The sequence below is a fragment of the Hypomesus nipponensis genome, chromosome 19 (genome assembly GCF_054491055.1).
Source record: "Hypomesus nipponensis isolate SF chromosome 19, ASM5449105v1, whole genome shotgun sequence".
Classification (NCBI taxonomy): Eukaryota; Metazoa; Chordata; class Actinopteri; order Osmeriformes; family Osmeridae; genus Hypomesus; species Hypomesus nipponensis.
In genome coordinates, this window is record NC_140379.1 from 8794436 (window position 1) to 8813077 (window position 18642).

At 45.5% G+C, this 18642-nt stretch overlaps 1 protein-coding gene across 1 annotated transcript; it reads right to left on the reverse strand.

The window, feature by feature from the left end:
- Nucleotides 1-1414: 1414 nt before the first annotated feature.
- Nucleotides 1415-18434, reverse strand: cdh16 (cadherin 16, KSP-cadherin). The gene is given in 19 exon segments (XM_084682990.1): nucleotides 1415-1911; nucleotides 1988-2104; nucleotides 2435-2467; nucleotides 2470-2550; nucleotides 3847-4086; nucleotides 4368-4498; nucleotides 4610-4851; nucleotides 7083-7274; nucleotides 8332-8408; nucleotides 8855-9067; nucleotides 9559-9709; nucleotides 10732-10857; nucleotides 12944-13140; nucleotides 13383-13541; nucleotides 13783-13912; nucleotides 14044-14178; nucleotides 17390-17488; nucleotides 17631-17678; nucleotides 18333-18434. Coding segments are annotated over 18 exon segments (2457 nt in total). The 5' UTR covers nucleotides 17664-17678; nucleotides 18333-18434; the 3' UTR covers nucleotides 1415-1810.
- Between the last annotated feature and the right edge of the window lie 208 nt (nucleotides 18435-18642).

The window sequence follows — 18642 nt, forward strand, 5'->3', positions numbered from 1 at the left end:
TTAGAGACAAACTGACCTAGGAATATTTAAGGGACCTTGACTGGACTGAAACAGAATTATTTTACACAGTACACTATTATGACCCTGTCAACTTTTTGTTACCAGAACCTCTAGGGTTAACTCCACATGTAGGGGTTTGAATAGTGTGAGGCCATGTTATTTGTAGTGTCAGTGTGTTTGTTTTTAGAGTAATTCGACAGTTCAGAAATATGAGGTTGAGGGAGCATTTTCCAACGTCTATATTTGGACTGCAGTCTAAATCCGGATCTGTCTAGATAACCCTAATGCTTCTTGTTCCCTTGTTGTTCTGATACAGTACATGCCTTCTAAAGCATTAGCAGGCCTGAGCCCATGCGATGACGATGTGATGATTTATGCTCAGCTACACAACCAGCTCAGCTTGGAAGATTAGCGTCCCATCTGGTAACATGCCCAAAGTTACGCTAGGATACCCCAGGCTAGGATACACCAGGCAAGGATGTGCTATGCTAGGATGTGTTAGCCAGTATATGCCAGAATATAATACTCTAGAATACAATTGGAAACACTAGGCTAGAATATACGAATATTTTATTTGTTTTTAAAAATACAAATAAAAAGAAGCCCATTACAAGCTCTCAATTTTGTTGACAGCTTTTTAGGACTGGTTTGTCCAAGCCCAGTGTATTCCTGGCTTGGGAGTGTATGGTAGGCCCGAGGGAGGGACTTGAGCTTGATAATGCATCAACTTAACATCTCAATAGAAATTATAAAAGGGGTTTGGTTGTTGCTGAGTGCCATTAAAATAGCAGGCATTTGAGATTTGGTTTATTTATAGCCTGAAACCATGTCTATTTATAAATTGCATATCTTGCTCCAGCGAGGTGGTTTGGGTAAAGAGGTCGTCACAGCAGCCAGGTCACCTATTCTGCTGTTGATGGAGCTCCTCCTTTCCTTAATAACCTTGATCCTCAGCGCTCCCAATAACCCTGAATATGTATCTCTACGGCTATCATTCCTATATGGTATATAATATGTTTTCTCCTTCACACACTCCTCCCCCAGTCTGGTTAAAATACAGACCTTATTTTGGCACCAACCCCAGAAATACTGTGCCCTTTTTGTCCTTGGTTATCTGCTTTATTAACTACAGTACATGCACTATTTGTATGTTGCTTTGAGGAAAATCACCTCTAAAATGTGTATGGATATGCCTATAGGATTGTCCTACCAGATAAAGTTTAAAAGCACACCTGCGGAAGGTCACACCATCTTCTGAGACTCCATGGAAGCCTCAGCTTGATAACAAAATCACCTGCTGGCTAATCTACTAACAACTGATTTACTACAGTGTGATCCTATAACGACAATAGATCATTTACGGAGGAACAACATTACAGGCTTTTAACATCCATATTTATTTACAGAAGATACATTTTATTATTTTAATTAGATTTAATGAGTGAATTAACAATTATATTGTTTAATGAATGCTACAAGAAATAAATAACATGGAACGCAAAATCCTTAGGAGAGTACAATGAAGCTAAAAGTCTACAGCAGGTGAAAGCTCTGGCTACCGATATTACAAATTCTGCAGCCTAGTTGTGTAATAAAATATGTATATATTACTACAAAGAACTGGAGGAGGCTAAATTGACTTTTGTTCATCTACTGTAGTTAATCTAGTACATCTGCAGAATGTAAAACGTTTATTATTACCTCTCTATCCAATTGGCTGCTCTTCTTAGCAACATGGTCTTAGACTACTTCACCTCAACACAGGAGGACAGCAGAGCTGTTCTCTCCCCTGGCCCCTCCACACGCGCTGCTACAGGGAGATCCTAAGGGGAACCCTTTCCTGATTAGTCGTGCTGGGAGGTTTGGGGTTCTGGTATGACAGCCGCACAAAAACGACAGTCAAGATTGTTCCTGGAATTCAACAAAAGGAATTGGTTAGATCACGTTGATTGTCTCCAGGTATAACCTGTGATGCTTAGATCTTTACCTATGACCCCCAGGGTGCCCAGCAGGATCCCCACGGTGGACTGGATGGTGGGCATACCCTGCAGCTGCTTGGTGGCCATCTTGCAGTTCCCTCTGACATTGCAAGGACACACTGTCACTATAGAGACAGAGACACACTGTTACTATGGAGACCGTAGCACAAGGTCAATAATCACGAGTCAGTTCTCAACTCACTCGTGCCGGTGTGTGTGAGTGTGTCTTGTGTATAACTTTGTGAATTAGACTATGTTTGTGTGTGTCTATGTGTGTGTGTGTGTGTGTGTGAGTGTGTGTGTGTGTGTGTGTGTGTGTGTGTGTGTGTGTGTGTGTGTGTGTGTGTGTGTGTGTGTGAGGGATAAGCCACACCTGTGGCCCACCCTGTCTGGCGTTGTGTCATACTGTTGAGATCAGACTGCATAAGGTGTGAGTAACAATGTGTGTGTGTTACCTGGCAGGTTAATGAAGGTGCTCCTAGGGGGGAGCTACTGTCTGAGATGGTGAAGGGGACGGTGTAGATCTCCGGAGACAAGTATGGAGTGTTTAAGGAAAGGTTGGTGTGTGTATCTAAACAGGGGACATGAACACACAGTAACTCGTCACATTCCACAAGCAGAACACATAGCGTTGGTGGCCTCTTCACCTCTATGTTGCAGAGAGAAGGAGAGGTAACTCAGATACACAGGTCAGTGTGTGATGGTGTTCTCAAAGACTCGTTAAAATGACTGTAACTGATTGATTCGCCAGTCTGGCGTGTCTTGGCGCAAGCAAATAAGAAGGGAGACACGCAGAACAAACACAGAGTGTGCACGCAAACACGTGCTCTCTGACACACATACAGACTCATCCATCCAGAGGGTAAAGGAGGTGGGCGGAGAGGGGGTGCACCTTGGGAGGTCTATAACTGCAGCTATTACTGCCAGTACCCTTACAGCTGCAATACAATGCATGCTGGGAGCTATCCTTTTTTAGATCCTCTACCGGTGAGGACCCAGCTGGTGACATCACACCAATTAGAGGGGAAATATAATTACAGTGGACGCCACGGTTGCCAATAATAACAGCAACGCTGGGAGAGGAGATGAGGAGGAAGAGGAGAAAGAGAAGGTAAAAGGGTTTGTCTTAGATAAACAGCATTGATGCAGTTTCAGTCACTCAAAGGAGTCTCAATCTGACCCATTACTGTCACTTAGAGAGGCAGGAAGAGAACTATTACCACAATTACAGCCTAAACACATGCACAAGAAGGAGAGAAGAGGAGAGGAGGGGAGAGGAGGGGAGAGGAGGGGACGAAAGGAGAGGAGAGGAGGGGAGGGGTGTGGATGGAGAGGAGAGGAGGAGAAGAGGAAGGAAAGGAGGGGTGAGTTCTTTATGTCAGTCTGTCTGAGCTCTTTTGCCTGATATTATACTATGTTAGTCACAAGTGGGCTTTTAGAGGAACAGAACAGCCCATTCAAAAGAGATCTTCTGATATGAAAAACATATTGGATTCATTTCTACTCTTAGCTCTTGATTTCCTTGGTCTTTGTCAGTATTTGTTTATCCTGTCTGGTGACATCACTGCACTTTGAAGTCTGACAGCATCACTGCCTCTCCTCCAATCGTACGAATGGTATAACTGGATGCTGACGTTGTGAGTGACCAGGTTGGTGTTGACATGTGCATCTACTTAAACTAATGGACGTGACTCAGCCAATTGTCTGCCTTGATAAAAAATAGACTTCCTGTGAGGTCAAAATGAGCGTCACCTGTTTCTATGGCTATAATGTGTGCTAGTGTTTGGTCACCGTGTCTTTCTCTGGCTGCAATACATTTCCTATATTCCTTCACTGACAGATCTGGCCCTGTTCTCCCTTTACTCACCGTTGATGGGCGTGAGCTTCCAGTTGCGCCTGACAGTGGCATCGCTTCGGAGTGAGAAGTTGAGTCGGCCGCCATGCTGTGGCGTGTCACTGTCCCTTGATGCCAGAACCAGGGCCTGCTCCTCCCAGCGTGGCGTGCACAGGTACTTCCAGGAGTAATCGCCCACCAGGACCGGGCTGTTGTCATTTACATCCAGGATCTGGACCGTGACCAAGGTAGAGGCAGAGAGGGACGAGTTACCTGGAGGGAGTGGGAAGGTTTTTGGTTCAGTCACCACTTCCATAAAAAATCAATCAAAATTATATTTTCACTGTATCACAACTATTCACAAAGCCAGTTAATAATCAAACTCACTTTGTAAATACTGATGCACAAACTAGGTTTTGTTTGTTTGTGCATCACTTTCTTTTAAGGCCACCACATATCATATTGTTTTCAATCTATATATGAACATGCTTGGAAGGCAGGGATCTGTTTGGTCTATGCTGTATGAGACTGTAACATCTGTAACATTGTCTTACGTCCATCCTCAGCAATGATCTCCATAGTGTAGGTGCTGTTCTCCTCTCGGTCCAGAGCCTGGACAGTCTTCAGCTCCCCAGAGTACTTTCCAATGGAGAAATAACGCTTAGTATCCCCTCTCAGGGAGTACCTGGACACACACACAATGCATACATTCACTGATCAGCTCATATTCAAATACAGAACATTTCTTAAAAGAATGGGAGGCTAATAGAGGAGGAAAACTCGGTACCAGCCTCACCTGATTGGATGAGAATCAGGGTCATACCCTCTGATGGTGGCGATGACCCGTCCTGGCTCCTCCCCCTCCCGGACATTGACCTCATAGTGGCTCTGCGACAGGATTGGTCCCTCATTCACGTCATCCACATAAATGGAGACTGTTGCCGTGGAGGCGGGCCCATAGCGACCACGAACCAGAGCAACAGGGTTCTGAGCACTGATGACCAGAATGTATTCACTTTCCCGCTCAAAGTCCAGCACCTACACACACATACACACACATCACTATAGAAACAGTGTTATTATAAAGGCCCCGAAGGCTCAAGCCTAGTGTGGGCAGAGCTGTGTAGTGACCACTGTACTGGTGTCAGCTCAGAGCCTTTGTTGCACTGTGGAAATCATGTGGAGGTCAGTGAGTGGAGCTTATTCTGGATCGGAGCCTAGAGAAGCTCTGGAGACCCAGGGTGACTCTGGGGGTGCAGCTTGAGCACTGCTGAGATGCACAGGAACCATCGCTATGGAAATATCTCATCAAGGAGCATGATCATCACTTCCCAGAAACTTTCAAACCTATTTCTGTTCTCACACACATGCACACACACGCACATCCAACTCTTTCAGTCCCTACTGGACTGAAAAGCCACCAGAGAAAAGAACACCGGCTTTACCGGAAAACTTTTTCTTACAACTGCCGTTCTAACTTGTCACAGCCAGGAAGAAACAACAAGTCCCCTGATGTGTTTCCAGACGGTAGGGTGATGACAGTTGACTGTTACTATGTCTACACAGCCACCTGTCGCACCAGCTGGGTTTTAAGACTGTTCAGCCAGGATGAGGTCCTGTGTGCTGGGAATTGGAGAGCCAGTCTGAGGTCTCGACAAGAGTCCTGTGGAGGGGGTGGTAGGTAAAGGGGTGGTTGTGTTGTTAGGGGGCGGCAGTGGGAGGTATAGCGGTGACTGTGTTGTTAGGGGGCGGGGGTGGTTTGCTGTTGGTGCATCTGTGTTGAGGGGGGTGTGGAGTGGAGTGTGAGGGTGTTTATGTTCTTCGGGGTGAGGGTGAGGGTGGGGGTGACAGACACTGTCCTGCTGCTGCTGGGAAGTAAGAGCAGAGCTGGCAGGTAGCGTGAGTAATGGAGATGGCTGACTGGAAGTTACAAAACCAACAGAACAGAACTATGGGAAGCTAAATTTAATTTGATAACTGTAAGTGAAGACCTTGTCGTAAGGGTGGTGGTGGGAAACCAGGTGGTGATTTAAAAAACTGACTGTAAATGAGGAGCAGGTTTATTTCCAGAAACTAGAAGAGGACACATCCCTTGATGCATTAGCTGGATTAATGATCGACCACTGGACAACTATGTTCAACGAAACCAAACACCTTGTTTGTGTGGTCTCACTTTCCTCCAGCCTTGATTGTTTCCATACCACATGTGACCTGCTGGCATAGCCTGGGGACTAGAGGCTGGTGGCTCAGAAACAGAACGCGCTGTCCAGCAGGATCATAAACCCAAACAGTGTGTGTTTGTGTGTGTGTGCAAATGCCTGTGAGCGTGTATGTATTTATTCCCGCTGTTCAGCAGGCTTATCTTGGGGGGAGAGTCAGAGGGGACACCTGGCTCCGAGCACGAGGCCGGCCGTTCTGTAAAGCTGTGCACCAGGCCCTGGCATGTGCCAGCACAGCATGGGCTCAAACCTCGCTCAAACCCTAACATCATCTTCCATCAACCATTCTCAAAGCTAAGTTTATTGTACAATCAGCTCTGATACCTGTAATAAAAATACATGAATGAATTAATACATGGATGGATGGATGGATGTCTTTATCTGATTGGTCCACACATCCAGCATCTTCAGGATATATGAACATGCACAACAAGGTTTCTATGGACTGATGTTGCTGTGTTAGTTGGTCAGCCAACCTCAGCCCAACCTCTCTGTCCCAGCCTCTCTGCCACACCCCCAGCCTCCCTGCCCCAGCATCTAGCCACTCTGACTTGCCCTCTGCCTCAACCCCAACCTTTCTGCCCTGAACTCTCTGCCCCAGCTTCTCCTCCCTAGCTTCTCTACAACAGCCTCTCTGCCCCAGCTCCAGCTGTCCCACTTTCAGGGACACGCCCACCCTCCCTCCATTCCATTCCAGCATGAGTCAGATGAGGTGTCTGTGTGTTTGTGAGGGAGGGGGCTGGATTAGGGGAAGTAAAGGGCAAAACGCCCTGGAGATAGACTAGATTATTTCAGACAAAAATGTTCTATTGTCATAGCTTATTTTTTAGACACATGCAGTTGAAATATCGTAATAGTGTGTGAGAGTCAGAGGGTAGATGGCGATCTGGGATCTACCAGGGAATAAACCATCTGGTGGTTCATCTTTTTAAATTGCCATCTATTACATATGTGTCCTGACTAAAACTGTATAATATAATCCTGAGAGGAGAGGGGAGGAGGAGAGGGTATTGCAGGGTAGGGGAAGGGATGGGAGCAGAGAGGAGATACCTTGGAGAGGATGAGAGAGACCTCGTTGGTCTGTGTGTCTGTGAGGAGAGAGAAGACGTCCTCCTCGTTACCAGACTCCAGTCGGTAGTCCACCTGCCAGCTGTCCCCACCACGTTCGTCTGCATCCCACGCCGACACCGCTGTTACCGTGGCACCCACAGGAGCATCCTCCGACATGTGGAAGGGGCCGTACTGAGAGTTGGGGGGGGGGGGGTCACATGCAGTCATGAGTTTTTATAAAGAATCTGTGTCTGTCAGTGTGTGCCAATATGAGTGTGTTTCAGTGATCTGTGTGCATCTTTGTGTGTGCGTATTTCTCAATGTCCCCTACATCCCAAGCTGTGTTTGGTCAAACACTCTCCTATCAGTGTGTTGGACAGCCTTGTAGTCATAGCCGAGCGACCTGGCCTCTGGTCACTCTCTCCCAGCTGTCGAAGGGACATGAGCTCTCTGTTCCCAGCCCTGTCACCAGTCAGCTGCACACATCAGCTACAGCCTCCTCTCCTCCCCCCTCCATCACCACCCCCCTCCCAGCGGCTCCATCCCACCACCTCTTCATCCATCAACGGAAAAAACTGACGCACTCTAACATGACCTACTCAAGAGGTTTTTCCACTTCAGTGTGTGTGTGATTGTGTGTGTGTGTGAGAGAGAGAGAGAGAGAGAGAGAGAGAGAGAGAGAGAGAGAGAGAGAGAGAGAGAGAGAGAGAGAGAGAGAGAGAGAGAGAGCGTGATGGGGATCTGGTTGAAAGATGGTGTTTGAGAGGAGTGCAAAGGGTCCAAAGGGTTGTTGGGTAGGAGTGAATACTGATAACACTGTTCTAGGTTACTGGATTCTAGAACCTGTCATTCTACAATGCTGTACACATGATTCTAGAAGGTTGTGTGTTCCTTGCAATTCAGCCAGAGGACAGCAGGACAGGTCCAGCTGTGTGCCTAGCCTGGCTTGAACTGGCCTGCCTGGCTTGCCCTCCTCATGGCTGATCCTTCCATGGGATATAAATTGAATTCTAAAATAAGTGCTCCAGGCCTGATCAGATTAACAAACAGCACTGTCCATTTTATTTGGAACACAAAGGCAGAGTACAAACTGAGATTAAGCTGTGATTGAAAAGAACCCCCCCCCCCCCTCAGAGCAGCTCAGAGAGATTCGTTACTCCACTCTCTCCTTCCGACTCCTCTCAAAGAATTTTGGTAATTTGTATGTGAGGTAAACGTGAGGTGTGTGTATGTGTGTGTTTGTGTATACCTCATGCTGAGAGAAAACAGGTGGATTGTTGTTCTCATCCTGCACCATCACGACAACCGTACAGGAACTGTTCAGACCTGGATATGACATCACCATAGGACGTGTGAGATGTAGCTGGGAAATCCTTCATGGAAGTATTTTGGAATTTCAGCAGTGCAGCTGTAAATCCCCGTAGGATGTGAACCTGTGACATCTGTGATGCTGCCCTAGACCAATCACTGCCCTCCAGAAATCCTCATCCGGTCAATATGACGCATTGCTGACCTCATCTGATTACCTGTCTCACTCTCTGACTCTTCTGTCTCTAGCTTTCTCATTCAATATCTCTATCTCTTTCCTCAAGGGGTGAGTGGGTGAGATGACAAATAAACAGAAAGAGTGCGTAGTGGTCCTGATATTTTGTCGTTATAACAAAAAGTCGCATATAGTTAGACTGGGTAAAGTTAGCCATTTGGTCGTAAAGCTAGCAGTGATTTTGTAATATAAATAGCCCTTTAATGGAATGGGTATAGTAAGTAGTCACCCTTGGCATCCTCAGCAGTGATGGTGAGTGTGTACTGGGGAGCGGTGCCCTCCATGCTGTCAGCCTGGACAGAGATGACCCCGGAGTCCCGGTCCACCCTGAAGAGAGCGCGGGGGCTCTCTGGGACCTGGCCCACCAGGCGGTAGAAGATCCTGACATTGTCCGTCTTTGGGTCGTCGTTGTCAGCCGCCTGAACCGTCATGATCTCCGTCCCTGGGAGCGAGGAAGGCAGAAGGGAGAGAGGGAAGGATGGGGAGAGAGAGGGTAGATGGAGAAATGAATTGGGGAGATTGAGAGGAAGGAAGTGACGAGGAAGGGGGAGAGTGATATTGCAGTCCTGACAGATTAGAGTGAGCCCTGAAAGATTAGAGTGGCTGTGTGGAAACATACAAACAACCATGTTTTTCTTCAGATCCTCATCTGGGAACCAGGAAGTCCTATTTCCTCCTTCTTCTTCTGGGAAAAAGCTATCCTCTGGGATCTAGACTGACATCCGGTAGTTGTAGTAACCCCATAAATTACATAATGTTGGAAAGTAGGAGCAGTATGAGGAGAGGACAGGCCAGGAGAGGACAGGAGAAAGGAAGAGAAGAGCAGGAGAAGAGGAGGGGAAGATGAGAGGATGAGGTAGAAAAGGAGAAAGAATGGAGAAGATCAAAATGCAGGTGCGAGAGAGGGTGAAAGGAAGAGAGGGTGACGTTTACCACGTGGGGCTAGCTCCTTGACCACGGTGTGGTACTGGGTCTGGGGAAAGGTGGGTCTGTTGTCGTTGGCGTCCCCCACCATGACCCGCAACTCCACTGGTTTGGCTATCTCCCGGCCGTCTGGTCGTTCCACCACAATACTGATCTGGAACTAAACAGGCACACACACATGCTCACACACACACATGTATTGCACAAGACAAACAAACATGCGCACACACACACATGACAGCATACATTTGAGCTAAAAACACAATCAATGAAACTCATTACCAGCACTAATTGATCCAGTTTTAGAACTGTCAATTTGGTCGGGAGAGGTAGCTGAGAGAGGCTATTCAGTCTTGCATTTAGGAGATGAAACTACAAACACTAGTCAGCAATATTACAGCTCGCTAACAACCGTCTAAAAACCATCTAAAAACCATCTTCCTCCCTCCTTTTCTTCCTCCATCCATCTCTCCCTCCCCTCATCCTTATTCCTCCTGTTGCAATCACGTCATCTCAGTTTGCTACATGATTTTGAAACATGAACCTGTTGCGAGTCAACATGGACCCATCCTGTGTGTGTGCGTGTAAGTGTGTGTGATGGGGGGGGGTCGACTCTTGGGAATCCATGCTACGTGACAGGCATATTACTGTAATTGACAGGCTTGACTACATGAGGTATGGGTGTGTGCGTGCGTGGGTATGTGTGTATGTCACAAGTGGGATTTTGTACTTTCATCTCAAACAGGTTACTTTCAGCTCAACAACACACTAGGGTGTCACCTAACACTCATCAATGAATGGGATGCTATGCCAGCCACCTCCAGTAAACAGAAACCAGACCATCTCAACCAGACAGACGTCCTCATTAGCGTTGAACTCATCCAGACCTACTCATAGTCTAACCCTTTGGCAGGAGTACAGAGGGAAGGTAAGACATCATGAGCTTAATCAGTCATCATCATCATCATCATTTCCTCTTTGCCCATGTCTGAAGTCAGATGCGACACTGAGGTCAACTAATACCTATTCACTGGATGTATCACTGGACAATCCTACTGTTACGGTTCTAAGACTTTAAACCTTTTGTTTGGAATCATACAGTACTATAGAGCATCAAGAAGCTGCAAAAAGCAGAAACATGTGAGCTCATGTCTGGCAGACAAGTGGGGTTGGAGGCCTTACCTGATCCTGGGTCTCTCTGTCCAGGGGAGCGTTGAGGAAGATCACCCCCTCTCTGCTGATGGTGAACAGCATCTCTGGAAACTCTCCCTCCAGGCTGTACTCTACAAGACTGCCACTCCACTTCACCTGCACACACACGCACACACACAAAAAAGTGTACAAAGAAGTGACCCGAGTTCAAAAAGACTTGGAAAGTGTTGGAAAGAAGTAGCTTCTGTTGAGCCAGACACACATACGCACACACATGCATATGCACACACATGCAGACACACACACGTGTACACACACACACGTGCATACAACACACCCACACTGTGAGGCCATGGAAGAGCAGGCAGCTGTTTGAGAAGCTGGGAAGTCCCGGAGCAGAGCACATGATGGATGAAGGAGCTAATGGGCCGGCTCTGATGTGGGCCAGACACCAGCCCTAACACACGCACACACATACACACACGCATACACACCCCCGGCAGTCTGAGGGGAGGGAGGGATTTTCCACTGGGAGAGAAAGGTCCTTAGCGACCAGCACCCAACAAGGAGAGGTCCCTGTCTCTCATCTCCCCTTTCCTCATTCTCTCCACTATTGAAAATATATGAATATATATATATACTATTATATATATATGAATATATATATGAATATATATACTATTATGCATAAATGAATATATTCATTCCTGTCCCTCTCCCCTGCTTTCCCCTCTCAGACACCAGGCTGTGTGTCTCCTCAATATGTCCATGTGTGCAAACACAGCTCCTCTAGAAAGAAACAACAATGATGTCATCCACAAAGTTCTCTGTCAGCAAAGGATGTATCTTACTGTCAGGTGGCATATGTGTGATTGTGTGTGTGTTTTTTTTGTTCACATGTTGCCCTGCCTGACCTGTTGGTGTCTGCCCTATCTTCCATGGTGTGCTGGAGCGAGACCACAGCCCTGCTACAGAGGTTGTGTGGAGGGGAAAGCTGCTCTGATCTCCATCCAGGGGTTAGAGGACAGGATGTCTATTATGACAGGAGACAGGCAGGACATGGAAATAGAACAACCGAGAGGGCTGAGGGTGACCTGCTCAGTACTTAAAATAATAACGCTTTCTGTTATCACAACACTGAGAGAGTGAATTACAGCTAGGGTGAAGTGATGGTTATATTATGGTTGTGATTAGGACTGCATTAAAAAACTACGACACAACCGATACAATACCACAACTACACTACAACAACAATACAATCACGAAACAACTTAAAAACAACAACTACACTAATTCAGTCCACTCCAATTCTACCACTATACTTCACTTCTTGAACTACCACACAACTACTACAATATTAAAACACTACACTGTAACATTTTCCTTGCTGCTAATTTCTTAAAAGGAACATTTTTATTTAAAATAATTCCTCCTAATCACACACAAGGGAAAGGCCGAAAGTCAAGAAGAGACAGATGGGGAGAAAAAGAGAGAACTGTTGAAGACAGAAAAAGAACATTAATTAATAGAATAGTCAGCTCCAAAACAAGCTGATGAGTCTTAGATGAAGTGAGTGTCATGGCGGACAGAAGAAACAGCCTCAGCCACGACCAGACAGAGATGTTAATAGAGATCTGGGAAAAAAATGGAAAGAAGATTTTATCTGCCCACATTCTGTGTCCACACATTTTTTGTGGGCGGATGGAGCAGGCGAGAGAAGGGAGGAGTGGAATGAGAGGAGGAGGATGAGAGGAGGACGGGGAGGAGGTAAAACGAGAGAGAATCCGACGAGTCATATTCAGAAGTGGTCAGTGAGAATCACTCCTTCACTCCCAGTTTGCAGTCTCTATTGTCCCTATAAAACTCTTGGTGTCACACACCAACATGCACACTACTGATGAATAACTCTCCCTCAGCCCACTCTCTTTCTCACTCTTTCTTCACATACTCCATCTCTCCTCTTTATCTTTTTCACCTCTCACTCTTTCTTTTCCAATCGCTGCGTCTGTCCCTTTGTCCCCATCTTTTTCTCACTCTTTCTTTTCCTTCTCTTTTTTTCCCTCTGGTGATGGAACAGTGGTCCCGTTTCTGTGGTTGTAAATGTTGAATATCAAGGTAAATGTCATAAACACACACAGACGGCCGACCTTAGTCAGCTTGCGTTGGTATTTACCCTCCATATATAATGCATAGCGAGGCAACACCAGGAAACACAGCAACAAGATACCGGGAGGATGGTTACCTTGGAGATGGGGATGGGGTAGGGTCCAGGGAGGTTCTCCTGCAGACGTACGGGGTCGGGCGATGCCCAGCTGTTTCCTGTCACCTCGACAGTGACCAGGCCAGAGGAGGAGAAGGCATTGGCCCGGCCCGCCATGTCCTTCACCGCGACGGACAGCTTGTAGCGGCCACACATTTCTGGGTCCAGCGTAGATGCTCCTACTCACAAACCAATAGATTCCTCAGGAACGTGAGTGTGCGGTTGATGTTTTTGTATGTGTGTGTGTGCATGTGTGTGTATGTGTATGTGTGTGTGTGTGTGTGTGTGTATGTATGTATGTGTGTGGGTATGTGTGTGTGTATGCGTGTGTGTGTGTGCGTGTGTGTGTATGTGTATGTGTGTGTGTGTGTGTGTGTGTGCGTGCGTGCGTGCGTGTGCGTGCGTGTGTGTGCGTGCTAACCATCCTCGGTGAGGGAGACCTCTCCAGAGACAGAGTCGATGAAGAACATGTGAGGGGAGGGGATCCTGGGGGTCTGGTCATTCAGACTGAACCTCAGCTCTGCGTGAGCCGTGTTCCTGTCGTCACGGTCTGACGCCCCAACCTGCATGAAGGGGATCCCTACACACACACAACAACATATCAATTGAATGATCAATAACAATTACATTGTGATGTTTCTATCCACAGACACACACACACATGTTCCTAACAGCTTCTAACAGATATATCCTGAGCAGAGTCTTTTATGCGAAAGCATTTTACACAGATATACAGTACAAGGTCACACGTCATCCTTGTGACGCCGAACATCCCCCACAGTAAACCACGCACACACACGCACGCACACACAGAACGTCACCTTTCAGAAGGCCGAGCTGCACGCTGCCTCTCATGCTCCCCTCGATGAATGAAGGGACGTTGTCGTTTTTATCGATCACACACACCTCCACGTTAAAGCTCTCAGGATGCACCGACGATGTGAAAGACACCTATAAGAGACGTACAGGCATACACACACACACACACACACTATGAGCTATGTTGTCTTTCAATAAATGACACATGGTAGTATTGAAACCACAGTTTTTCCTTGTTATGTTTCAGTGTTGGTGTTTCCCACCTGTAGAGAGTAGGATGGCTGCTTTTCTCTGTCCAGGGGTTTGAGAGCGTACAGGAAACCAGCCTCCACACCAAAGATGCTCTCGTCATCCCCCGACACCTGCAGATCGCTGTAGACTGCTGGCAGGTTGGGAAGCTGGGTACCAGTAGAGGAGGAGAGGTGGGTAACAGGGAAGGAAAGGACCAAAGGAGGAGAGGAAAGGAAAAGTCAAGAGGGGGAGACAAGTTAGGAGGAGGAGTGGAGTAGGTGGTAGAGGGACAAGGAAAGGAAGGAGAAGAGAGGGACAGAGAACAGGAAGAGAGTCAAGGAGAGGAGATCAAGCCTCATGCAGGTTATTGTAACCATAAACCCTATAACACCAAACCATGAAGAATTATTTATTGAATCAAAAATAAATAATGTCATTTTTAATCTTACTTCATTTATGAAGTGGGGAAATGTTGCTATCTTTTGACAGTTTCCAAAATGTGAATACTGACATTTTTCCCTGCCCAGATCTGGACCCCTGGGTATTTTGAAACGATGTGCTTTTAGTGACAGTTTTACTATGACATGAGTGTGTTCACTCTACAGAGTACAGCAGGTTAGTTAAAGAGAAACCTGCAGTTACTATGTGAGTTGCACAGTATTTTCTACCAGGTAGGCCTGTCCATGTGAACCTCTATCTGACGTAGGCCACTGTTTAGGTGTTAGGTCTGAGCTTGACTGAGGCTTGCCCATGAGGAGTGACCAGGTGGAATGCATGACAAACGACTCTCGTGTTGCGACTCCGCAGACAGCGTGATTTGTAGCCCATCGTCAGTCTACATCAGTGTTGGGAACGTTACTTTAAAAAAGTAATTAGTTATAGTTACTCACTACTTGTTCCAAAAAGTAACTGAGTTAGTAACTGAATTACTTTATTATAAAAGTAACTAATTACCAGGGAAAGTAACTATTTGCGTGTAAAAAAAAAGTTGCTGTATGTCAAAGAATTTGGATTTTCTGAGCGGTTTTCACAAGTCAGCTGAAATGAGTAGAACAGACAAGTACTTGAACATAACCTTCGATATTTATTGCACATACAAAAGTAAACAGTTAAACAATATAAAGTGTGTTTAACTATGTGCATATTAAATAAATCAAACTCTCACAACCTGAGACAACTGGTCAAGTAAACAACATGTACTTAAGTATTTTTTTCAATACAAGAGTAAGCATTTGAACAATATAAAGTGTGTTTAACTATGTGCATATTAAATAAATCTAAATCTTACAACCTGAGACAACTGGTCAAGTAAACAACATGTACTTAAGTATTTTTTTCAATACAAAAGTAAGCATTTGAAATTTAAATTTAAATTTGAGTTGCTAACAACGGATGTCGACAAAATCTTCCCTCCCGGACATAGTGTACACTTTACATGCACGTTCTTGCCTTTTTCCTCGATTAATTGGAAATAGTGCCTATATTTCCACCTTGTAAATGTCAATTTGTCATCGGATTGCTCCGAACTCGCCATCTCGGCTGCTGTTTGGTGTGTGTGGTGCAAGCAGCGCGTCGCGTGGCCTGGCTTGTGTGTGAAAACACTGGCTCCGATTGGCTACCATGATGACGTGACTCTGCTTGTAGCCAATCATAATCGCTAAAAACCATGCAGTCTCCTCACTAGCAGTTTGTGTAGAGCTAGGAGGAGTGCGTTCAGATTACACAGTTTATTCAATCAATTCACAGTAACGCACCGCATTTAACGTTCAGTAACGATAACGGCGTTGTAACGACGGAAAAAGTAATTAGTTAGATTACCCCGTTACTGAAAAAATAACGGCGTTACCTAACGCCGTTATTTTGAACGGCGTTATTCCCAACACTGGTCTACATAGCATGCCCTCGTCGGCAGACATGGCAGCACCTGTCTCCTCAGCCTCCGCCACCCCCCCAACACACACATACACACAGACCCCCTCACTTCTGGCTTAGGGTGGACGCTAGGGTTATTCTGGGTTTTGCTAAAGATTGCTTATGAACATGCCGGCAGGCTAACTTTAGCCCCCTCTGCCCTGAGATCTATATAGAGGCTGTGTGTGACAGGTCTATGTTGGTGGCTGACAAGGGGATAAGCCCTGGTGATGTGATGCCTCACTATGGACCACTACCTCTTGCAGGTGCTGACAGTTTAACCTGCTGTTTATTTACTCTCTAATCCGCAAGCATTACTCTTCCACATTCAGGAAAACACTGAAGGAAGATTGGCGTTGTGTGAATCAAGGGGCATATGAATACTGAACCAGGATCAAGTCTGTGCCTCATGTTATTTCTGTAATACAGAACAGAAAAGGTTCCTAATCACTATTCATATTACTCTGAGATGCTCTGTGAATCCAATGTCCCAAATTTGATACAAAAGTTTCCACATCAGTCAAACGGTGAAGCTGTGACAGGAAATCATAATGTGTCTGACTCACCACCCAGTCAGTAAAACTGTCCAACCCGTTCTGCGTCTGTGTGCAGGGGTAAATGGGTAATTATCCTTCCTACACCATTTCACTTCCACAAGTAGCGTTTGACGCCCAGCAATGGTGGTTGACGTAAAGCACGGTTCAGCGACTGAGGAGAGACGCATGTCTTCAAACAGGCCTCAAATTGCCTCAATTACGAGTCAAAGCCCCTCTGCTGTGGAAGCCGACTGCTGAGTGCAGAGTGAATAGCTGCCGTCACTTATACAGGCTTGACAAGCAGAGAGCAAGGTAGTCATTTTAGTCTAGTGATGAGAACAACTCGCCAGCTTCATAATTATAGTCAGCCCTGAATAATTTTATGTCATTTTAACAGCAGTATACCTGGTCACTCATCTAATCAGTCGACACATTCAACATTGCATCCTGGTACTTTTTTTTATATATATATATATACTATATATATATATATATATATATATATAGTATATATATATATATATATATATATATATATATATAGTATATATATATATTGGTTGCATAATCAAGTATGCAACCAAAATCAACGGCACCACACAACCCAAAACCAACTCTTAGACCTTTACTGTCATGTTGTAAAAAGAAAGGAAGATTCCATCAAGAAGGACCCTTTAAACCCCCCTCAGCACACATTAAGAGATACTGGGCTCCTGGGCACGGACACATAAAATACCATCAGGTAGACATTACTACCCACCTTCCCCTTTTTCCTCTTAGCCTCTCTCCTCACTCATACTACCATCTTTCCTTCTACTCTCTTCCTTCTACCCTCCTACCTTCTCTTTTCCTCCCCTCCCCCCATAATTGTAATGCCCTCTTTCCTGTGCTCCCTCCTTCTACTTTCCCCCCTCCTTCCTACCCTCCTTACCTTGGCCAGGTACCAAGGGAAGATTCCGTCGTAGTTCTCAGGGACTCCTATCTTGACGTTGGTAGCTGAACTTGGTGCAAGCACTTGGAGGAATGCCAACTATCCAATGACAAAGACAACACTATCTCAAACAACTAGCTTATTTACAGACACACAGCTCATGCTGACAATGTACAATGGCACAATATACAGTCCTGTTATGTTTGTATCCTGTGCTGGTGGTCTAATCAGGTTATCTTACAGTGAGTGCTGTGATAACTCCTCTCTCCTCCATGGCTCTGTAGCTGGCCTGTGACCACAACATGAGCATATTCAGTCACACAGATAGAGAGATATGTATATAGGTAGAGAGATATGTATATATATAGATAGATAGAGAGAGAGAGAGAGAGAGAGAGAGAGAGAGAGAGAGAGAGAGAGAGAGAGAGAGAGAGAGAGAGAGAGAGAGAGAGAATGCAAGTGTATAGCTTGCTAAATCAATCTAAATGTTAAGAGTGTTTAACTGAAATTTAAGAACTAATTTCAAGCTTTCAGAAAGTAGGCTACAGCAGCTCTCAAGGCAAAACATTTTAATTGTAGCTACTTGCTTCATTCAACCAAAGAAAAACATCAGGCCCCGCTGAACCCTTTTGGAGCTATGGCGCTTCCATTACATATCGGAGTAAAAGAAAATGTCAAAAGACTTCAAGGCTAATTTTAAATTACGGAAAGAATACACCAGCGTATTTCACTTTTTACTGTTTGACACTAGCCTTCGGACTACTCATGACAAAAGCTTATCTAATCAGTGGTACCTGACCATTATCTTTCTCCTAACCAAAAAGTCATACACAATAACGCACAACCCAAATCAATTAGCTTGATATCTCAAAATATCTTCTTCTATATCTATCTTCACAAAATCTGTTCTATAATGTTCTGATGTAGTTGTTTCCTCACTTACCTTCTCTTGACTGCGTGCGTTTCTTCACGAGGGTGGCAAAATGGTACGACTGGAGTGGAAACAATATGAGTGGTTGTACCATTTCGTCCGCTTAATGTTTAACATTTAAAAATTAACTCCCTGAAGCTGTTAACTACCGTGTTTCCTCCCTGTCCTGTTGCTGCAGTGTTGTGCCTCCGATGCTATCTGAAGCATGAATATTTATACACATGGACGCAAACAACATTCTGTGACTGTGCATCTATGTCTGGTAGAATATGGTCCAGCTTACAGCTATTATGCTTTTCAAGATACAGACGACCACGATGGT